This window comes from Syngnathus acus, chromosome 10 (genome assembly GCF_901709675.1).
Source record: "Syngnathus acus chromosome 10, fSynAcu1.2, whole genome shotgun sequence".
NCBI lineage: Eukaryota > Metazoa > Chordata > Actinopteri > Syngnathiformes > Syngnathidae > Syngnathus > Syngnathus acus.
The window spans coordinates 19586300-19610257 of NC_051095.1; the positions used below are offsets into that span (position 1 = coordinate 19586300).

The window sequence follows — 23958 nt, forward strand, 5'->3', positions numbered from 1 at the left end:
AAAATAGTTCAACGCAACCTGTCATATTCCACCGAGCATCACCTGTCAAACACCTCTTAAACAATTATTTAAAATTAAGTGATTTTTTTTTCTCGAGAATAAGTCTTTACTATGAAAGGAGGACACTTTGGTGAAAATAATTTGTTTCGCAGTGTGTTTATTAAGTTTTGCTCCTCTTATTTATTATGTTATTTGTTTATTTATTATTTATTCATCACTCTTATTTATTCATTGTTTGTGCCTTCTTGTTTTTATTTTTTGTGTTGTTTACTTGTATGTATTGTGTACTATGTCTTGTCACCGTGGGATAGTGGGAACGTAATTTCGATTTCTTTGTGTGTCTTGGCATGTGAAGAAATTGACAATAAAGCAGACTTTGACTTTGACTTTTTGACTTTAATCAAGGATACCGAGACAAATCAACCGTGTGATTTCTTCCAGCCATTCAGGAAATACCAACAATGATCACGTTTCAGTAAAATGAAATGTTGTAAGTAAATATAAAAGGAATAAAAACATGTGCAGCAATGAAAATAGCATTGTGTAACTATAGTTTGTTATTAAAATGTATATAGTATCATTTGAGCGCTCCTTTCTTCCACCTTTCCACCTCCAGCGCTGTGCGCATGCGCCGCGCCGCTCGGGGAGCGCTTTGCTTCGGCCTGTTCCGCGGCCGCTCGGTCATTTTCGCCTCTTTGTTGTACTGCGAGTGGAATTAACTCGGTTCCGACCCATTATCCAGCCGACTTCGGCGCTCCTCGACCAGGTCAGTCAGCACTCGGGTACCTGTCGTCGTCGTCACCTGCCTCACTGTTTCCCCGATGCCCCCAGCCCGGCCTCGGTGGCCGGGTTCGGGTGCCGGTTTGTACCCTCCTCACTCCCCTTCTTCCTCCACCTACTCCTCGTTTTTAGCATGGCTTGCCGCTGGCTGCTACCAAGCATGCTATCCATACGTGATGCGTGTGAGAATATGTGTGTGAGGGAGTGTGTATGACGCCGGGCCCTTGCAGTTGCACGCCGGGTCTTTGAAGCCGGGAGGAGGGTGAAGGCAGGCAGACAGAGACTCGGAGCTCGGTCGGGATGCACGCGGTGGTCCTCCGCGGGGCTCAGGCTCGTCTGGACGGCGTGTCTCGTCTTGTTCGCTCGCTCCTCTGCGGTGCTCCTCCCGCCTCTAGGCCCATCACTGAAGTTGTTTTGTGGAGCTTCTTCTACATGAGGTTTGGATTAAACGTGATGGGAGGGTTAGTTCTTTGCACTTCCCTCACCACCTTTTTTTGTGTCGCTTTTCATGGATATGCTACTGTTGTGTACACTGTGAGTGACATCGTGCGTGGGGGAGCACCAACACGCAGCCAACAAGTCTGCAGTGTTTTTGCTGTTGTCAGTTTTGCAGGCTTTGTGATGCTAACCGTGCTAATTTGACGTGTGTGCTTGCACAATAGAGTTGTCCAAAACTTGTGGAGTGTTGCTTCGTTCGGTTTTAAGTGAGAGTTAGTGCTAAAAAATCAACACGTTTTAGAGGGGAAACCACAATTTGCTGACTGCACGGGACTCCTCTGTGAAGTGTTAGAACAAGTTAAAGGGTGTAATCAGGCATTTGTTTCCCCCCCAAGGTGTGTCATCATAGAAAAAGCTACTGGTAGCTAATCTAATAAGTTGATTTGTTCTGACAGTATGACTCTTGCCATTATTTAATCATTACCAATTCGAAACTCATTCACTGCCAGTTGTTTTCAAAGTAGGATTTTGTTGGAACGTTTTAATTGATCTTTCAAGTACCACAGAATATTGACAATAGAAGCAGTGAACCTAGCATAGTTGACTTTACCGCTCTCCAGAAAAGTGTTTCTCAACTTTTCTGTTCTTTCGTAATTACTGGTGCATAAAACAAGGAGTGATTTCACAAAAATTAAGATTTTTGATCAAAAAGCAGAAATATCAAGCATATATGATGATAACAAATATGTCAAGTAGAACAATAATAGTTTTTTTTTTTTTGGTTACAAGACAGATTTGACAGATGTCTAACTTGGAAACGCGGCATGAGCTACACTGAGTTTACTAGTTGAACGTCAATGGCTTTACTTGCTGTTGGACATTCACAGAATCGTGGCATCTTTTTTCGTGATAAACATTTGGCACTATCCACTGGAACACATACTCTGTTTATACCCCTGTTTTAGTGTAAGATGCCTAAACCTGTCCTACGTTCAGCGTGTTGGCCTTTATCTCCCTCATAATCGACATGACAAGCCAAGATTCCGAACCAATCATTTTATCAAAAGCGATGCAGATCTCAGATCCAAAGCGATGTAATGCTCCAATCTACAGGGATCTGTTAGTCGTTACAGTAGTTTACAAACCTGACTTTCATAGACAAACTGGACCGACCGGATCCATGACTATTCATTCAAAAAAACTTGACAAATATATATGTCCAAGGCCGTAAAGTGTAAACGATTTGATTTTAGTAGAGCAGTATAAGGGCAGTGAATGAGTTAATTGTCATACACGTTATAAAAAGATATCAAGGCGGCTTAGCTGATTTGAGTGCTAAGCAGTGAATGTGCAACATTCATGTGCATCACGCCCCTAAAAAGCCAAAGAGAAGGCAAAAATATGAATTCACTAATCTTATTTTACTGTTAGTATTGGTTTTTGGCATTAGCATTGATATGTTTTGACAGTCAGCCACAGTTACCCTGACCAATAACTCTCTTTTTTAACATTCTGAATTGGCCTGCAAGTGTATAAAGAAGCTAACCACTGTAATGCTTAGCTAAAGTTTGGTGCTAACAAGTGATTACATGCATCTTGCAGAATTGGTCACCCATAAATGTTTAGTCCGAGACAACTTGTGAGATGTCAAGAGTAGTTTTGTTCGCATTGTTTTTAGCATTAGCCGTCCCAAAGCGTGAAAGCCATTGTTTTCTTGATTTGTTTGCTGTTATCAACTAAAATTCTTACTGTAGTACAAATGTAAAAATAGTAGCTGTTTTTAGTTTTAGCGAGTCACCTAACTTTATAACTTTAAGAATGTGGGTTATAGATAATTATTCCATTGATAATCTATTTAGGTCTTAAGCTCTTCTGAAGTGGAAATGAGAGAAGCTTGCTGCATTTGTTTTTGTATTTTAGCATAAGACTTTTTTGAATCCACTCAGTTCACACAACTTTAAAAGTGTGTTGCCAACAATGGCAAATATTGCAATTGTTTGTTGTTGTTTTCAGCCTAAGGCCGCTCACTGTGACTTACTATTCAAATACATGTTGCTAAAAAGCCAAAGAAAAGACCAAACATGCTCAGTCCATTAATACTAGTTGAATCCAATTGTGACGACGATAAAAGTGACGATGAAGCTCATTTTATGACTTTCAAGACTTTTTTGTTGTTAGCATTATTTTTAACATGAGAAAAAGCCAAGCATAGGTAATCCAAAAGATGTATTTCTTGAGCTTTGGGCCTTTGAGTCGGGGTAACATCGACTCTTGTTTGTTTTGACAGTTGGCAACGGTTGACAGGTTAAATTCTTAACAGTCATGCAAACGTGAAAAGAATTTAATCACTAAAATGAAAAGAAACACTCTCAAAAAAGCTAAAGAAAAAGCAGAACAAATGTGTCCTACAGTTTTTCTTACTCTACACAAGGCCAATTTGCAAATGAGCTCCATTAGGCAGCAATGTACAGCGGGGGATGTCGCCCCATGACCACAAGTAGGGCTGCTCGATTATGGATAAAAATCATAATCACGATTATTTTGTTCAATATCGAAATCACGATTATGTTTTTTTGAAATAGGAACAGTATTTATTGAATTTATAATCTAATAAAGATAACATTAACGATAATGGGGGTGGCAAAGCTCGAGAGTGAGATTTGAACCTGTGTTAAGTAGTCGTGACCACTCTCGCCACCATGTGCTACAAGGCAGGCAGAACACTCAATTGTGCAGAATTTGTACTTGCCCCTCTCAAGCGATTCACGGCAATGCACGGTGGAGAGTTGCCGCCCACTCTCCTCCTGTATCATACTGTCACTGTCTTTCAAACATTTCATGGGAAAATAAGGTGGGGAGTATCATACTGTCACTGACACACTCGCTCCCGGATTCCTCCTCGAGAACGCCTCTTCACGCTCAGTCACAAGCTGTCCAAATATCCGCCAAAAAGTTTCAAATGACTTATTTACCAGGATCCGACTCGGCATTGTAGCCTAGGGGAGAATCAAATCCAAGTCAGTTATTGTGCTGTCTTAGAACATCCAAGCTTTTCTCTCTGGGGCAAACTACTTTGAGAGAAAAGGTAACGGTGCAGTGGTTTCATGATTCTTAATAATCACATCACATTTGGTCTGAAAACACTTTTTTCTTCTCTTTTCATAAGGAAATACTTGGTTGCGGTAATTCTGACACCTTGTGTGTGACTGACGGCTGTAGAGTGAATGCAGAGTGCGCATGTGTGAGAAGTTGCTTGAGGAAATCAGGAAGGGAGGCATATCTGCGTCTAAATGTCGCATTAGAAGCAAGGAAAAGAGTGTGAAATAAAAGGAGGACTGTAGGGCAAGACCACTGTGTCCCTGTTGTGTGTACTTTGGCCACTGGCTTCCCCCAGAAGGGAAGGCAGAGTTGCCTGTGCTCATATCTCTTGTCCTGTGGTGAGCTTGGATTGGCAGTAGGAAAGGGGCCAAAATCTGTTTGCATCAGGATGACCATTTCAAATTTTTTTTTACTCCTTTACTATTGTCACTGACGTCACGAAATATTTACATTTCTACATAAGATAAAATAATTAAAGGTTTTTAATCATGTAGGCGCTTTATGAACAAATTTGACTTGACTTGACTCTACATATACGAAGGGCTGCAAAACATGGAGAATTACCAGCATGCCAACTGATTCCATAATTTCAATTCTCGTTAGACGCATCTACTGCACTGCAAAGCAAGTTATCAAATGCTTATTGAACCCCGTTGGCATACTTTCTATACTCCTTATCGGTTCCCTATCTGCAGACGTAACAGCTGTTAGCATGTTGGCCTTCGGACAAAATCGTGTGTGTCGGCCAAATTGTCTTTTACCGTCACAAATGTGTGAATAGTGGCACTTTGGTCTGAGTGAATGTGCGTGTGTGTTTCTGAAGACGAGCCAAAGCTTCCTAACAAGAAGAAGCAGCTTTCCTCCTCCTGCCGCCTGTGGGAGAGCTTACAGCAGGCCTTCTTCTGTGTGTGTTTGTGTGAGTGAGTGAGTGAGTGAGTGTGTGTGTGTGTGTGTGTGTGTGTGTGTGTGTGTGTGTGTGTGTGTGTGTGTGTGTGTGTGTGTGTGTGTGTGTGTGTGTGTGTGTGTGTGTGTGTGTGTGTGTGTGTGTGTGTGTGTGTGTGTGTGTGTGTGTGTGTGTGTGTGTGTGTGTGTGTGTGTGTGTGTGTGTGTGTGTGTGTGTGTGTGTGTGTGTGTGTGTGTGTGTGTGTGTGTGCGTGCCTGCACCTGCATGTTTGTTGGCCTGCATGCGTGCCTCTGTGTGTTGGATGCCAAACTACAGCGAAGCAAAACATTCTAATGGCCACAGGCGGACCAACAGGAACTCTTTTGTGTGTATCTGCGCTTGTGTGTTTGCAGTGCAACTGTGTGTGTGTGCGTGCGTGTGTATGTGCGTGCGTGCGGTTTTGGCAAAGGGAGACTCGTTTCATATTAAACTTGTTTGTCACATATGCTACATTCATTATGGTTAGCGAATTTGTATTGTGCAAGTTGGTGATTATTATGAAGGGACCGCCTCCCAAATGAGATTGCATTTCAAGGGATGATTGACAAGGCAAGCAATGAGCCCATTAGAGTTCGAATGACAATATCAAAATTCTGCATGTACGTGGATTTTTTTTTTTTTTTTAAACAATGTGGATCATTTCTAATCAGTGGTAATTTCTATTGTGCAGATTGTCACCTCTCAAGAATAACTGACAAGGAACAGTGATGTTACAATCGTTTAATGATGATGATGTGCCCCCTCTTTCACTCATACATGACCAAGCTTCTAATGTGTTGAATATTCTTTTTTTTTTTTACTCTGGATTATGTCTGGGTTACTCAGGATTATGTCTGGTTGTACCGCTTTTCTATATTGTGTATGATGACAAATAATTTGTAAGGATTGATCATATTTGAGTGTTTGTATGACCTGTGCTTGAGTGTAAGTCAGCGTGCTTTGGCCTTTTTTGACAATAGAGTACAGTACTTGCTGTTCGCTCCCGCAAAATTCTTAAAAGTGAGGATATCGTTCCTCCAATAAGCATTTGCCATGAAAAATGGGGGTTGGTTTTCGCTATAAACAATGCGTTAAAAAAGAAATATCATGAGGAAAAAATTGGCAAATAGGCAAATTTGTGGGTGCTTCATGGGTGCACTGTTTTTCTCATTGTTCAATTTGTGTAGACTCTACACAAACTCGTTTTTTTCGCGGGCCGCATTGTAGTCATAGCTTCTTTCCGAGGGCCATTATGACTGTCAACCCAAATAAATGTATGAGCACCTCATATTATATACAGTAAAAGCTACAAAACAAACTGACAAATAAATCGAGTAAAAACTGGTCAAATATTTAAAAAAAATAGATATTATTAAAAGTGAAGACAATTTGCAATTCTAGTAATGACACACGAATTTGATGCACAATTTGTCTTCGCGGGCCACATAAACTGATGTGGCGGGCCGTATCTGGCCCCCGGGCCTTGAGTTTGACACGTGGTGTAGAGCTAGAAAGTGGTCATCCTGAATAACTGACATGAAATGTCTTAAAAACCTCCTCTTTTGTATCCCCCCACACCCCCATGGCTCAGGCTCAGATGAAAATCTCTTCATGATGTGGAGCTAACACCGCCGGCTGCTCAACCTGCAGGACAGACGTGGACGCCGCGACATCCACAGCCCACGCATGGCGGTATTAGGGGTGAGGAGAACCACACGGGCACAATTCTTTGTTTACAGGTCAACTGCATGGATTGGATGAAAATGTCAACTCCTACTTGGTCACAGAATGCACATTAATAGTTAAGGTTGGGTATCACTCTTTTCCCCTGCTTGATACTGGTGCCAAACCAGTACTTTAATGGTGCCTGAAGCCCTGATCCCAGGCACAGCCATTTTTTTTGGAGGGGGGGGGGGGGCACCATCGCCAATAATTGTTAGTGCCAGAGCACGTCTGATTGGAGGGCTTGCTACCCTAGCTTCTTTGTAAATGACATACTGAGCTACAAAATACATACCAAAATGCAAAAAGCTACCTATCTTCCTATCTACCTATCAAGTTGCATACCGAGCTATATGCAAACCTACTTACACACCTAGCTACCTGGTTGTCCGCCCACATAGCCACTAAATTGCCTACCTAACTACCTACTTTACCTTCTACTTACCTACCTATGTACCTACCCGCCTAGCACAATACAACTGCGAATAACAATTTCCACACTGCAAATCCAGGACAGAAACAAAAAACACTTGCATTAACCATCCTCAGTCATAAAATAGCCTGTGTAGTCTCGGATTTAACGCTCTTGTTAAGATATGGTGTCACCTGGATTCCACACACTTTGCTTGCCCTTACGTAATGATTGAAGTTGACTGGTTTGAGTCGGGGCAATGTTCTTCAGCATAATTTTCCTCCTTCCTTGCAAGACGGAATCAAACTTCCCTAAGGTAGGCAAAACTCTCATGGTATTTGACGAAAAGAAAATCGCAGCTAGGGTGACGAGCTGCATGTGACTTTATGGACCAGTGACACGCGCAGTTTACTCATTCAATCCAGCGAGCGTCATTTGTCAGCCACTTTACAAACATGTTATTGTCGCTGTCGGGTGGAAACCTCAAACTGTCAAAATGACAACTTTACAGCAACTCCCAAAAAAAGCTAGCTTTTTTTTGAGTTCCCAGGCAACGCTTATTTCAAATTGTATTATACTTTTTTTTATTATATTCCTATTGCCCACTCGCATCAACACTATAGTCCCTAAAAAAAATGACACTGGCATTGATTAAAACGTGAAGCCGCGGCGGTCAATCACATGTCCGAAATTCCGCCGCTGCGCTCCGTCGTGTCCGTCGAAATCGTGCCCTGAGCGTGCTGCCAGGCTGATGCACCGGGCTCCCCGGCTGGAGCGCCGCTCTGTCCAACTTTTCCCCTCTTCACTTCCATGCAGTCTCTCCGCGAGCTTGTCTGACTAAGGCGCTGCGCATATTTGCAGGACAAGGACAGGAAAATAGTTTTGACAAACTTTGGCAACACTTCTGACATAATGAAATATAAGTTGCGTTCAAAAGCAGCAGTGTTGGGTGGAGTTTGGCAGCGTTCATTTCTTTTCAGGCTGTTTTCACTGCTTCAAATTGGCTAAAATTGTGTAAAAAATTAGAGGCAAGGTGTATACAGTCTATTTATTATATTGGTTTGTAAAAAAACAAAACAAGTCTGACCGTTTTTGGCCATAAAAAGTTTCTGCCGGACAGTGACGATATGAAAAGCCAAGTGTCCTTGAATAAATTTAATTGCATTGACATTGGTGTGAAAAATTAAGTTCAGCATAATTTTTCTGTGGAATTGTCACATTCATTCCCAATCTTGTAGACAAGCCATCACCAATTTGTGTGAGTATTGAATTGCAAAAGAACCTCTTGGGTTTTGGCAATGTAGGCCTGCAGAAAATCTACTGCATGTAGCTAATGTTATTTGTTTTGTGTCAATATTCTTATGGTTCGCTGCCATGTAATTTTGAAGGTGGCCCAAAGATTCCGCAAGACCACGCAACTTCTGACCAGCCATCAGGAGATCAAGGCTTGTCCATGAAGAAATGTTTGGCCAGCCAGCCAGTTGTCAAAAGTGTCAAACTGAAGGCAACGTTCACGCACATCATCCAGACCAGGTGATGTCTGGTGCTGCCTCTATGGGGGGGAAAACTATGGAACTGAACACCACACTAAAGTGTTTGTATGTGTGGATACTGAAAATGAATTCCCTACTTGCAGGAAAATTGAAATCTTCATGACAATAGGCATTTGTTTTGACCACAAACGGCATTACTGTGGGTTTTACATGAATTCATTCCGAATTGAGGAGGATTTGTTCGCCGTTATTGGTGTGTCTGACCTGATTTTTATCGGCATGATTGGAAATGTTCACCTGAAAATGATAAAAACATAACATTGTGTCCTGCTGCTGTTTTGGAAGAGCTGTGTGAAATGGCTTTAATAAAATAAGTGTGTTGGATTTAAATTTTGTCTGATGTTTTATTTAAGGGAGTGAGGCATGGGGTATTTGTACAGTCTTGGCACGAACAACCATTAGTGTTAATCCAAACACTTGATAGTATTACTGCACTGCCAACTAGATTTTGTTGTGAAAACCGTTGGGTGTTGAACACTTAACATTTTAGTAAATGTGACTTTAACACAGGTTTTCAATGTGACTTATTTACATAAGACATACAGATAGCATGAATGGGGGTAAGAACATTTAGAAAATGGATGGATGGACTGTAGAAAAAGAACAGTTTTGTTACGCGTTGTAAATATGTCTGCCCAAAACATCAGCATGTCAACCTCCACAACCTCCACTTGGAACTGTCTTTTGGAGCTTTCTCGGTTTAATGTCTTAATATTAACGAAGGTACAACTGACAAAAAGTTGAGCACATTTATTATGTCAGGAATGTATATCTAAACTGTAATGTGGTCGCCTTTCACGTTAATCAGTAGCTGAGCAGTAACTCTCAGTTTCTAAAAGGTTTGTGAGCCCTGTGCTAATATTATAGTCAAGTTTGGCATTATGTGTCCCCTCCACTCCTCTTCCACAAGATGGCAGTAATGCTCCGTTGTTTGCATGCAGAGTGTGGCTGCATTTTGCTGCCATGATAACAATAGGGCATCTTACTTAAATCTGCTCTCGTTTTATTTTCACTTCTTTTTCTGCTGCAGAACCCCGACATGCTGACGAGGAAGATCAAGCTCAGTCACATCAACGCCCACATCACGTGTCGACTCTGCGACGGCTACCTGATAGACGCCACCACTGTCACAGAGTGCTTGCACACATGTACGTGTACACAATCGCATCCATGCACATGCATGTAAATCCTCCTTACATCCGCTAGAGAGAGTCCTCCTACTTGCAACGGCCACCCGGGGCTTCCCTGTGGAGTCTTTTCAAAAGAGACATTCAGATCACGTCGGCCCACTGCAGCTGTCTGACTGCAATAAAGCTTTCATAAGACGGTGTGTGTGTCTCGTGGAAGACAGGTCAAGTGTAGAAAGGTTTGATGGAAGAGTGCTCAAATCATCATCGTCATCGTGCTGTTCTAATCGGTTAGCAGGCTGAAAAGGGGAAAATTGAGTTTGCTTATGATGGTGTTGCCCCACATGTATACGGTGTATGTGTCTGTGTGTGTGTGTGTGTCACCGATACAAAATTCCCTCTCACTTGAGCCTTCCTTGTTGTCGTAGCTATTATGACACGTATCCATACGTATGTAGGTACACACACCTTCATCACTTATTGCGAGCTTCTCGTTCGGACATGCCTGTCAACAACGCATTTCTAATTCCTGATGGAGTCTCATGTTGGTGGAAAGAATTGATCATTTAATTCGAAAGCATACTGTAAAATGTCATTTTTGCTGTTTGTGTGTGCAGTCTGTCGAAGCTGCCTTGTGAAGTATCTGGAGGAGAACAACACGTGTCCCACATGCAGGATTGTTATTCATCAGAGCCATCCACTGCAGTACATCGGGTGAGTGACGCACGTGCGCGCACGCACACACAGGTTAAATATTATAGACATTAAAGAAGATGCTGATATCAAGCACACGCTATTTTAAAATTTTGGACAAACAATTTTGGCCAATGGAATTTACGAAAATAATCTGTGCCTCATGGCCGCTGTCCGTGATTCATTTTTTTCACAAGTCACATGGTCACAGACTTAACATTTTAACTTAACTCATATTTTTATAATTAAATGAAGTGCCACAAATGCACACGTCGCGTGACACGTATCCACACAAAAGATGACGTCACAAAAGTATGGTCCCATATTTTGTGGCCTACAGAGTAGATAGAGACCCTCATTTCCTGGAGACATCTGCTAAAGATGACGTTGCGTCATTGCCATATGTTCACAAATATAATGTGCATAACTGAATCATTACTATGGCAACAAATGTCAACATAAAGCTTTCACGTGGGATCATTGTTTTACCGGTTTGCTGGATGTGGTTGATGTTGGTGAAACAAATCTAAAGGGGTTGTTTCGGGTTTTAGCCGTTTTGCTCAACGTTGCCAACACTCGGTTTGTTAAAAGAAAAGAAAAACAAAGGTAGACGGTCTTTGTTTTCCTTGTTTCCATACTGATCTTTTGTACTGTTCATCAAAATGGAAGTGAGGTGTCGCCAGTTGTCCATATTCACTTTGTTGAAACAAATTAAGGGACGTAGGCTCTTGTTCATACATTTCTGTCTTTGTGTACTATTTTGCTTTGAACACAATATGTCGTCTTCTTGGCAGCCATGACAGAACAATGCAAGACATTGTGTACAAGTTGGTACCCGGACTTCAAGAGGGTATGTTTTGTCTTTTTAAAATGGAAAAAATACAATGTTTGTTATATAAAGATAAATATAGCTTACGATCCCCATGTTTCCCCCTGTTGGTTGTCCAGCGGAGATAAAGAAGCAGCGGGACTTCTACCAGAAATTGGGCATGGAGATACCCGGCGATATTAAAGGGGAGCTCTGCAACATGAAGACACATCTAGACCAGCGTAACGGTACAGTCCAATTACATCATCCTCATCTTCATCACATTCATTCAATGAGCTCCCCATCCCAACTCCCAGTATTTAAGAAATGCAGCCCTTGAAGCTGGCCATTCTGGTACTACGTGAACATTTTAGGTTTTCATTTTTTTAGTTTGTGTCAATGCGAATTAAAAAATTCCGCCCCTAAAGCCACTTAAACTTTAAAGCAAGCATTTTCATGTCATTTTGGCCATTTTCCCTGGGATTCCTTAAAAGACAAACTTTTTTTTAACTTCGTCCAATTGCTCTTAAATTTGAATCTTGTGTACTAGAGTGGCGCAAATCATTCTGCAGGACTGTCTCAGAAAATTAGAATATTGTGATAGTTTTTTATTTTCTGTAATGCAATTAAAAAAAACAAAAATGTCATACATTCTGGATTCATTACAAATCAACTGAAATATTGCAAGCCTTTTATTAATTTCATTTTTGTTTTTTAATTGCATTACAGAAAATAAAGAACTTCATCACAATATTCTAATTTTCTGAGACAGTCCTGTAGTTTCTGATTTTGCATGTGGGTGGAGCATGTTAGCGAAGTTTAATGAGTCTCAATAATGCATGTTGAAAATCATTTTTAAAAAAGGGTCAAGATCCACTACGGCACACAGCAGATGTACCGGCATAGACAATAACACTAAGATCAAAGCAGCAGTGGAAGCGCTTGATTTCTTTTTGAGGGCGGTCATGCTTGCGGAGCCTAATCGCTCACTTAATCCCTCGCTCTCTTTGCGCTAATTAAGGTGCGTTGCGAAGAGGAGTGGCAATCTCTTGTACACTCATAGCGTCGCACACACGAAGAGTTGAGAACGCTATTTATTTTTAGTCTATTTTTGACAACTGTAGCTAGGCGTCTCGTCGTCGCTATGCCAATCTACTGCTTGATCCCTGCATGTTCACACTGTAAGAACGCCTACATACACTACAGTTCAAAAGTAAAAAAACACAATTAGAAAACAAAATGGACTATTAGAACACTGGAGGGATGGTGGCTGGAAATGTTATACACCTATGTAAATATTGCATTAAAAACCAGACGTTTGCTGCTAGAATAGTCATTTACTAGGGGTGTAACGATTCATCGATACACATCGATTAATCGATATAATGCTCTACGATTTATTGGCATCGATGCTAAACGTAAACATCGATTTATATCGCCGTGTTTGACCTCGGACATTAGACGCGACTTTATTTTGAAATCCAGTTCATTGTTGCTTGCTTCCTCTTTCCGGGAGCAGTACGCGGCGTGTTGTGTTGTGAGCAGAGCAGGCACGTGAAAGGGGAGCCGACAACTACGCGGCTCCTGGGCTGGTGCTATGGCTAGTGTCCAAGAAGACGAGGAAATTCGCTCCCCTTTGGGCTTCAAGTCATTCGTTTGGAAGCACTTTGGATTCCAAAGAAAAGATGGCTCAACGGACAATTAAAATTATTGTAAATAAATAGTTCAGTAATGCACTTTAAAGTTAATGGTATTACAAAAAAAGAAAGAATATTCATTTTTCTTTACTTATATGAGAAAAAATATAGGAATTTGATAAAGTTCAGTGTTAAAATAAGCACTTTGTATACTACAATACTCTTGTAATTTCCTAAATAAAGAGTTTGTAGTACCTTGTTGATTTTGCGTATGAATTGTTATAAATCAGGATATTGTTCTATATTTTTTATTTAAAAAAAAAAAAAAAATATATCGATCGTGGAGCACTATATCGTGATGTATCGTGAATGAATCACAGCAGGCTTTAAGATATCGTATCGCGGTTCTTTGTATCGATATGATATCGTATCGTGACAAAACCCGCGATTTACACCCCTATCTTTTACCCATTAACAATGTATAGTTTGATGTTATCCTCATTGAAAAAATATCGGTTTTATTTTAAAAATAAGGACTTTTCTAAGTGACTCCAAACTTTTGAACGATAGTGTAAGTGCACACTAAACCATCTGGAATTCCTATTTGTCTTTTAAAACGAGACCATTGGGGCCCAATGACAAACATCAACTTCCATTCCAGGATCAATTTAAAAAGTGTTTGGGGACAAGCGGTACAGAAAATGGATGGATAAATGTTTCACAACTAATCTTAAACTACAGTTTTAGCTGCACAAGCACAAATCTATTGTTGTGTCAGCAACAGTAAAGTAATAGCAGCACCAGTCATTAAACTAAGCTAAAGGCTGCTTGAATTTCTCTTAGTCATTTTTAATCTGTCAATGTTTGTTTTCACCATTTTGTTGTAGGTCAGTAACACTAAAGGGGTCCAGTTTTCCCCACTTTGTCAGAGGTGCTTGAGTCATTAAAACAAAGTAAGGATGACTAGCTCTAGTGGGCAAAACCAACCGGTTCTTGTTGTCGTCACTCGGTTCATTTAAGCAAGGTCATGGCCAAACATCTTCGGTTTTAACCCCTTTGCTAGCGGTAGACGACAATATTAATTAAAAGAAAGAAATTGTGATCGGACCTCGTTGTTTACGACTATCCCATAGGTTGTAGGCACTTCATGGAGGAAAAACAAAACAAAAAAAACTGAAAAACACGTTGTTGTTTTTTTAGCCATAAAACAAAGTAAGGGCAGTAAGTTCTCTTTTTTGACGCTTTCCCAAAGTTGTGCGACATGCTTTATAGTTAGGAGCTCATGGACTGTTCATTAGTTCAAGCGAAATATGGGCAACCAGCTTTTTTTTTGTTGATTCGCTATATTGTTAAAGTTTATTAAAACGAAGGGCCGACCGTCTTTATTTTTGCTGCTTGGCTATGGTCAGCAAAACAAAGGAAGCTTGGTCAATTCTCGTTTTTGCCACTTTTCCAGAGGTTTGGCACCATTTGGTTAGCAAATTAAACAAGGTCGTTGGCGATTTGTTAAAATATGGCTAATGGACCCTTGTTTATGTTACTTTGCAAGAGGTTGCCAATGCCATGATAAAGATCTACACATCCATCAAACAATGTAAGGACGGTCCGTTCTTGTTTTCACCCCTTTTATCAAGGTTGTTTATATGCTCATCATTAATTTAAACAAAGGAAGCATTAAAACAGACCCATTCGGTTGAAACAAAGTCAGGGTGTTTGGTCCTTGTTTTCATCTCTTCGTCAGAGCTCGTCAATACTTGGTTCACTAAAACAAAGTGAGAATGACCAACTCCAGTTTGCTCCACTTTGCAAGAGATGCTCATTGAAACAAAGGTGGTGATTTCTCGCGTTTGCTGGAGGTAGCTGATGTGTGTTTATTAATATAAAATAAAAGCGGTTGGCTCTTATTTTCTCCGCTTTGCTGAAGGTTAGCAACGCTCAGTTTATTAAAACAAAGTAGAGGGCGGTTTCTCATTTTTGCTGCTTTGATAAAGACTGCCAATGTCCGGGCTTTTGGTCTATTAAAACAAAATGTGGGCAGTCAGCTCTCGTTTTCTCCGCATTGTTCCAGGTCGTTGAGGCATAGTTCATTAAAACAAAATTAAGGGCGGTATGTATGTTGTTAAGCTCATGTTCAAGTATTACGTTAAGTAACAGAACAGATTTCACAAGACTTCCTTGCTTTGCCTTTAGTCCAAATGTCTCTTGAGGGATAAACGGGGTCTCTCATTACTTCTTATTTGAGGACGGCTCAGCAAAAGGAGCATTCGTTAAAGCAGAGATCATGCCATGCTAACTGCAAGCGACAGCCCAGCAGCGCAGCAGTGCACATAATGAAAGACCCACACCACCCCGCGCTCCTACCTACCACCGCAAGAAGCTCTCAAAAGAGGAACATAAACTTCCTCGGGGCGTCCACAAGAGCAGCTGTTCGAAATAAATCTCATTCAACCATTGCTCACTGTGTAGCGCTCCACAAGTCCTCTGAGAGTCACTCTGTAGACGACTGGTCGCATGAGCAGCAGAGTGACGTTTTCATCGAACAAGTCTTCTTTGAATGCCGCCGCCTCTTATTTGCTATAGGTTCAATAAAACAAAGCATTAATGATCGGTTCTTGTTTTTGCCGTTTAGCTGAGGGTCATTAAAACAAAGCGAGGGCAGTCAATCTTTGTATTTGCTGCTTCGATACAGGTGGTTAACACTGTTCAGTCGAACAAAGCAATGCCGGCTGGCATGTCTCTAGAGGTTTACAACTTTCGGTTCATTAAAACAAAGTAAGCGGATGCTTTTTATTTATTCCACGTCATCTTAGGTTTTCGACAGGGAGCAGGGAGTCAGTTCTTGTTTTGCTAGCTTGATAGAGATTGCTGATGTGGTTAGAGAAAAATAAAGGAAAGATAACAAGCTATTATATTTTTTCTGGATTGCGAGAAGATTATTGACACCGTCAGCTCCTATTTTTCTCATTATAGCAATCTGTTCATTAAAATAAAGTAAAAGGCAGCTGGCTCTATTTTCTGCCAAATTGCTAGAGTTCATCAACACTTATTTTATTTAAACTAAGTACATATGAGCAATCAGTTCTTGTTTTTGCTGCTTCACTACAGGTTGTCCAATCTCGGTTCAATAAAACAAAGAACGTAAAGCAGGCCGCTCTTTATTTTTTATTTCTTCAGTAGAGGTCATCAACACGCTGTTCTTTAAAACAAAGTCAGGGTGATAGGTTGTTTTTCTGCGAGAGGTTGTCAAAACGTAGTCGATTGAAACAAACTATTATTTTTTGTCGCTTTGTTTGTGTGTTGACACCATGAAAACAAAGCAGCCTTATATTGTTATTGCTTTGCTAGAGGTTTCTCATCCAGTGGGAGTCACCCATTAATTCAACCTTTCACATCATTTTCATGCTATGTAAACATGAGGCCCGAGTGGCTGTGAGGTCATGTGAAGGTGATTTCACCTATGCAACGAAAGCAATGAGAGCGAGTGCCTCTTTAGCCGCAATCAAGCAGGTTGACTCTGGAGACGGTCGCTGTGGAGACCACACGGCACTCACTCGCACGTACACACGCATGCACACACACAGTTAGGTAATTCTCCTTGGGATCGGTGAGAGTTTGACCAAATAGAAAATGGTCTCTAGCTGGGATACCAATCTTCTCACACGAAAACATTTACAGTAACACACACGACCGTGCACAAATACTGATATTTCCACTGTATTAAGAGTGAATGTTTTCAAGGTTGTGCAAAAGCAATCATCCTCAATTTCATCGGAGAAAAATGTGTCTCACATCCAAACATTGTGTGTATGCAATACACAAAGAAATGTCTCTTGTGAGAGCATTTTCTTTGTTGTCAGCGTTTTTATTATATACACTTGATGCGATGCAGGTGACAAACAGGTTTCCCTATGGACGGTCTCATAGATTTGTTTTTGCAGAGCCCACATTATTTTATATGCTCTATCTTAGTGGTGTGCAATATTGCAACATTTGTAACCTTTTAAGTGTTTTTCTCTTGAGTTTTCGAGCATTATTTCGATAGACTTTTTGGCAAGTCTCCTCGTTCTTGACACTTATACAAAGTTTTACATTGCTATCTGAAAATGGCTTCGGGGGCTGAATTTTCAGTCTAAAGAAATGGACAAAAAGCTCCTAAAATGGTGGTTTCACACCAAATTGTCTTTTCTGGCATGACCTCTGCGACTGGGGTATTTGTCATGATAGACAAAGGTTTCATATTATAGCGAAATGAAACTGTCTTTGCAGCCATGGCTTTTTGAGACTTTTCATGGATCTCTTCATGATGAAAATGGCTGAAGAAAAAACCTAAAGAGCTTTTCTATTTGTTTGTGTTGAAACAGGAGACACAAAGTCAGAGGACACGCCCAATAAGGAAGCAGGAGAGGAGAAAGCAGAAGAGGACAACGATTATCACCGAAGCGACGAGCAGGTACAGATTTGATCTCGACGGATTGTATTACTGCAAAATGACCAATTTGTATCGGTTGCTTTTATTTTCGCACAGTGGCGATTATCATGAATCACTGGCGATCATCTTACTTGTAACACTTTTCCTGGTGTGCCCTGCCTGGCAGGTGAGCATCTGCCTGGAGTGCAACAGCAGCAAACTCAGAGGCCTCAAGCGCAAGTGGATCCGCTGCTCGGCACAGGCTACCGTCCTACATCTCAAGAAGTTCATCGCCAAAAAGCTCAATCTGACCTCCTTTAACGAGGTAAAATCAGTGACATAATCTTATCATTAATATTATTATTATATTAAAATCTGAATGCAACACATTATTCCATGATTGCAGTATTAATTGGTGCCATGTTTTGTACAATGCATTCTTGCCAGAAAAAAATGTTTAGTTCCCCTTTAAAAGATTAAAAAAACCACAATAATCATCCAAATTTAAACTCACATATCAAATTAGTAAGAATATCCAAATAAATAAAAGACATTCAAAATACAAAATTTTTAGTTTACGTTAAAATGAAGATATATTAAAAAATATATATAATATATTTTACTCTTTTTTTTTCCCCCAGTTTTTATGTAGAGAATGCCATTAAAATACATGTTCTGGTTAAAAATCAAGAGATCTTTCCAAGATTTAAAGATTTTTACTGAACAAATAATTCAAGGAAATCCAAAAACCAATTACAATGAGGTTTGCACACCTGCTATAGTACCTTGCTTTGTGGGGAAGCGAACGCATGTCGCCTCTTGGCATTTTTGTCCTCTCCGCGCTACGTGGAGCGCCAGAAGTGGTGGTTGAAGTGATCGGCAGGATGAAAGTATCACAAATGCTTTTTCAAAAAGGTCCTTCTCTCACTCTCAGCTCTTTTCTCAGAAATGTGACTTGAAAAAAAATTATGATACTTTTTTCTTCCCACACAGTTGGACATTTTATGCAACGAAGAAATCTTGGGCAAGGACCATACTTTGAAATTTGTCGTCGTAACGAGATGGAGATTTAAGGTAACCCCATCATGTGGCATTCTCGGTTTTATCTGGGCCTTCAGTGCGGACCTCCCCAATTTAATCCACATCGTAAAACCATCACTGTCACGTCGCTGTTAGAGAAACAATACATTACAACACAATGCATGCAGCTATGCCATGTACGTCATCTGGAACAGTTCACAGTCAGTATTTGTCTAACATGACCGAAACACAAAATGTCATGCTGATTAGATTCACATGGTAACACAGAGGCTGAAAGAGAAATGTGGGCATTTCAAGAACAAGACAGAATTGAATTGAATGTTGGGCAAGGTTCGCGGGTCGTAATTCGCCCAGGTCTGCTCTAAATGATTAATCGATTATCAAAACAGTTGATTCATTTGACTCTTGATTAATTGATTAATATTGGACACCTCTCGCTGAAATATAGTTGGGCAAAATAAATTAAGCTACGATGTACTCGTTCTGAAAGCAGTGCATGCAGCCAGGAGAAACGGACTTAGGAGTGCCACAGTTTTTCAAGTTACGACCCTTCTCGATGTAATTTTCTTTTAACTATCATTTTGTGTGAATCGATTCGTGGTGAAAAGGTTGGTTGAACAAGTATTTAAAAAATATTTAATTTTACATTTAGAACAGATATCCAATGTGTAATTAATCCTGATGAAACTAATGAATGGAATCTGAATTTATTGCAATGGGGAATACGCTAAGTGTATTGTCTTGTTTGCTTCCAGAAATCGCCCCTTCTGCTCCATTACAGACCCAAGATGGATCTGCTGTAGCTCAAACGCACACACAATTTCCTTGTTTTTGATTTTAATTTTGTACTTTGTCAAAGTCGTTGCTGTCCCAGCGTGCTCTTTATAACCAACGTATGCAAAGACGATCAACCAGCAGCAGCGAGCAAACAAGCAGACGCCACAGCAAAGTCGCACTCGACACAAAAAGCCAGAAACTCGGGGAGATACCGCAACACTGGCTGTTGTTTTGTTTTTTTTCTGGTTATTTTTGTTTTCATTTTTGTGCGCTACATCCGACATATGTGAAGAAGAGGAAAGAAAAAGACAAAAAAAGAAATGGAGATAAATCATATATTTATACTTTTGTACAGTTTAAGAAAAGACAAACTTAAAGACACTACACTGGTGCTCTGTTTACATGCAAACGAGATGTCGGGAGCGATGTCAGGAGCGGGCGGGGTTTTTTTCGTGACCATCCTTCGGCGCAACGGAGGATGAAAAGTTTTATATTGACTTTTTTGTTTTGTTATTGGGGACAGGATTTTCTACTTGTGTCCATTTTAAGTTGGCTGCAGAGTAAATCGTCTCTGAATGTGTCTTTCTGCCCCACGTCCCGCCATGTTTTCCATCTAATTTGCTATTGATGATTGTCCATTGTGAATAGGCTTTGTGTAGTAATTTATGTTCTATATATTGTACATACAATGTGCTTATAGGGAGTGAGCGGCGGAGAGTAAGAGAGACTTTTAGACTGTTAAAAACAGAGCCGATCAGAAGTGCTATCTATATCAGAATATATCTTTCTTTTAAAGTTTGTTTTATTGTTTTGTTATTCTTTGAGAAAACAAATCTATGGCATAAAAGCTCCCGCCACTCGTCCTCCGTCCCTTCAGAATGCGATCAAATATTTTACGTCATAAAAACGTCCCCCAAAATCTCAAAAACCCACATATTTCTGTTTTTTTTTAAACAAGGAACGGTGCTAAATTCCCATTCTTGTGCTCCTCTTTCATTTGGAGAGCCTGCAAATTTGCAGCGTCAAAGCCGGATAGAAGGTTTTTTTTTGTATTTAGTATTTATCTAGTTTATCTAGCGTTTAAATTTATTCTTTATGGTATGGCTTTGTTCTATCCAATTACCAGGAGGCCCAAGTGACACGGCTTCAGAGCTGGAATTTATCAATCTCATTTTTTTGACGCGGAGCCCAGATAAACGTATCAAAAGCCATGACAAAAGGGGCCAGCATTTATTCGTTTTACTTTTGACACGAAACCCAGCAAAGGCATGAGTCATAGCTGTAACGGAAGCGTCAGGCATTTAACTAATTTTGACACAGAGCCCAGATAAGGGATTAAATGCAATTTTAAGATGATTTACACAGCAATGGGGAAAATATGCCTACTAATCAAGAGCCACAACAGAACACCCGACATTTATTATAAGTCTTTACCTTTTGCTCCATAACCCAGGGAACATTTTGCTGGTTCTAGTATGTGTGAAAGAAAAAACGTACACATCAGGGCTATAACGGTATAGTATCCAACTTTATTTGGAAACCTTGTAAAGTAGCTACATTAAGACCCAGAATTGACATCAAATCTCTTTTATCACAGAGCCCAATTAAGGTTAAATACCGTGTTGTGTTACGGCTCTGATACAGCCATTTTGCAGGGTCTCTGTGTGAAATATCTAATGAATGCCTCCTAAATACGTCTTTACCTTTTGCCACAAAAGTTCATTACATGACACATTTCACAATCTTGAAACAGCCCTGTTGTAAATTAACGGTCTCCATGCTGTCGTGTCCTGTCAAGATTTTTTTATTCACACAACTGGAAATTCTTTCCCCCTAAAAATTGCATACAAAGAACAAAATGCTACAATAAGGCTAATGGATGTTATGGATGTTGCCCAATGCTGTTTTTTTTTTCAAATTTGTTTGGAAATAACAATGACATCTTGACGATCTTGTGGGCAGGACATGTCCCAGCCAAGTGGTGGTGTTGGACTATGAAATGTCAAAAAAGATGCTCCAAATCAATATGTCAAGCATTATTATTATTGTTATTATTTACAGCTGACCATACTTCGTGTTCATCTGGTGCTTTCTCTGGTGCTAACCCTAAATCCTGTTGGACTATGTATTTCTCACTGCCCACCCCCGTTGCTGTAAAAAAAAAAAAAAAAACTTCACTCCCTATTGGTTCTGAGTTTAGCTGTCCAACTTGATTGACAAGCCGTCGGCAGCCCGATCACATGGACATCCTGCAAAAATTGCTGGAGCGAAAGGTTTTTATCCATCATTACCCTTTTGATACAGAAACTTGCAACGGGGGACACGGTCACGATCTTTTCAGAAGAAGAAAATAATTCTGATTTCTGATCTTTTTACGGCACAAATGTGACAATTTTGCAGGGTCACTGTGGTGACACTTGACACATGATGTGACAGAAGATCTGGCATTCATGCATCATGACACCGAGCCTGACGAGGGGAAGAAATACACAATCTTCTCTTATGACACAGATTTAGTAAACATTTCTGCTTCAGAACCATAACAGACGATCCGATATTTATTCAGTCTATACCTTTTTGCTACAGAGGCCAGCCAAGAGCTTAAATGCATCCGTTTTCACTTTCACACAGAGATCCTGCAAAATTGTTGCACCAAAGCCATATCAGATAATATGGTATTCCGATGAAAGGGATATGTTCCATATCTTCTGTTACAATCCTGATGTGACACATCTTACCCATAGACCATGCAAGATTTGCAGATTCTTTGTGTGAAAGTGAAAGTTGCCATGATGCAAGATCCAATATATCTTTTTTTTTTTTGTCATCTTTTGACGCAAAGCTGTAAAGGGTGTACAGTTCTTCTGTTAAGGCACCACAAAGTTGCCAAATAGATTATTTGACTTTTATTTAGTAGCATTTAACTCAAAGTCTAGCAAAAGTGTTAAATGCCATACCTTCTTAAATGACACCCATGTGAAGATTTAGCTGTATCTCTGTGTAAAAGAGAAAGTTGCAAAATCAGAGCTGTAACAAAACATCTGGCTTTCATAGGGTCTGTATCTTTTATCCCAAAACTCAACAGAGATAAATTTGAGACTTTTTGTTACAGAAACCTTGCAGCATTTTGGGTCTCTGTGTCAACAGCTGAGGAAGGCCTGTCAATCAAGCAGTGCTGCGTAATAAACTGCTTTTTGAGTCTATCTTCTATGAGCGTTTTTGATGGTTCTTTTTCCCCAATTGATTTTTCTTTTGTATTCTGAATTCCTGATGTTCATGTTGGCGTGAGACCAACACAATTTGTGTTTTCTTTTTCAGGTTTTAAGAGTGAAGGACAAATGTGCAATATGGCTTTTCATGTGCGTTTCCAGTCAGGTCCTCAGGTCACAAAATGCCTTCTCAGCATTTACCCTCATACCCCGAAGAAACACGCCACTCCACCCCCACTCTCCCCTCTGCCTACTTTTTGTATTATTTATTGCGGCTGTGTAATGAAAGTGCTTACCATGGCGACCCGACCTTTTGGAGGGGCGTTTGATCGAGACTGGGTCCCAAATTTCTTATTTTAAAAAAACAACACAGAAGCTTTTGTCCAAACTTAACTGTGTATTTAATCAATAAATGCCTTTTAAAAGCCATCTGCAGCCCCATTCTCTGTCCTGATTCCTACAATACACAGCAAGGGAAGTGAATCCCAGCTCTTCTGATCCAGGGATTTGGCCTGAGTGCCATGGCCTGAGTGCCATAGCCATCTTGGTCATTTTGCGATCTGTACATTTTTACACAGACACCAGTCAAAGGGGTCAATGCTGGCTCTTCTGATTTGGTAATTTTATTGCATCTCTATTTGAAAAATCTGGAACAGAAAAAAATAATCCACTTTCACAAAGAGTTCCAGCATTGCTGCACCAAAAATGAGAGCGTTGCAACAGATTACTTGTAGTCTAATCAGTTTTTTTGTGTGCAGACCCTGCAAAATTGTAATGGGAAGAGCACTGTAACCTGCACCATGTAGTAGTGCTGAACATTTTGCACAGAATCCGGCAAATGCCTGATCTTCTGATGTGGCAATTTTGCATGTCTGTGTGGAAGAGCTGGAACAAACTAGAAATTGTGCTCTTTTACAGCGAATCTGCAAAACTGCAAGGGCATGAGAGCAATAGCTTTTAACCTTTACACTGAACCCAACAAAAGCCTTTAATTCCAGATTTGATGAACTTTCAGAATGTCCGTGTGAAAGAGCTGAAACAGACTAGGAATTGTCTTTGTTCACACAAATACTCTGCAAAACTGCAGTATGTACAAGAGTTGGTATTAAGCAGTCTTCATCCTTTTACACAGCAGAAAGCTTGCAGGTCAGATATCTGATTTGGTGAGTTTGCAGTGTTTTTGTGTCGTCGTACACTGCTGGGCATTTTAAGCCATCTTTTTACCGTTTTTCAAAAAACTCAGCTGAGGCGTGAATGTTGATTCTTCTGATGTGGGCTTTTCGCAGAGACAAAGTGGAAGAGCTAGCACAGACAAAAAGTGGTCATCTCGCA

The 23958-nt window shown here is 40.3% G+C and overlaps 1 protein-coding gene across 4 annotated transcripts; it reads left to right on the plus strand.

The window, feature by feature from the left end:
* Window positions 1-615: 615 nt before the first annotated feature.
* Window positions 616-23055, plus strand: LOC119128050 (polycomb group RING finger protein 3). Of its 4 annotated transcripts, XM_037260100.1 has the most exons (11): window positions 616-766; window positions 6831-6940; window positions 8762-8906; window positions 9957-10074; window positions 10671-10767; window positions 11541-11596; window positions 11695-11802; window positions 17553-17641; window positions 17787-17924; window positions 18593-18673; window positions 19396-23055. In XM_037260100.1, the coding sequence occupies exons 3-11, from the start codon at window positions 8835-8837 to the stop codon at window positions 19441-19443; spliced, it is 807 nt and encodes a 268-aa protein (XP_037115995.1). In that variant the 5' UTR covers window positions 616-766; window positions 6831-6940; window positions 8762-8834; the 3' UTR covers window positions 19444-23055. The 4 variants fall into 4 exon arrangements, with proteins under 4 accessions (XP_037115995.1, XP_037115997.1, XP_037115998.1 ...); XM_037260102.1 differs by lacking the exon at window positions 8762-8906 and having other exon boundaries at window positions 617-766; XM_037260103.1 differs by lacking the exons at window positions 616-766; window positions 8762-8906 and adding an exon at window positions 861-1217.
* The last annotated feature ends 903 nt before the right edge of the window (window positions 23056-23958 follow it).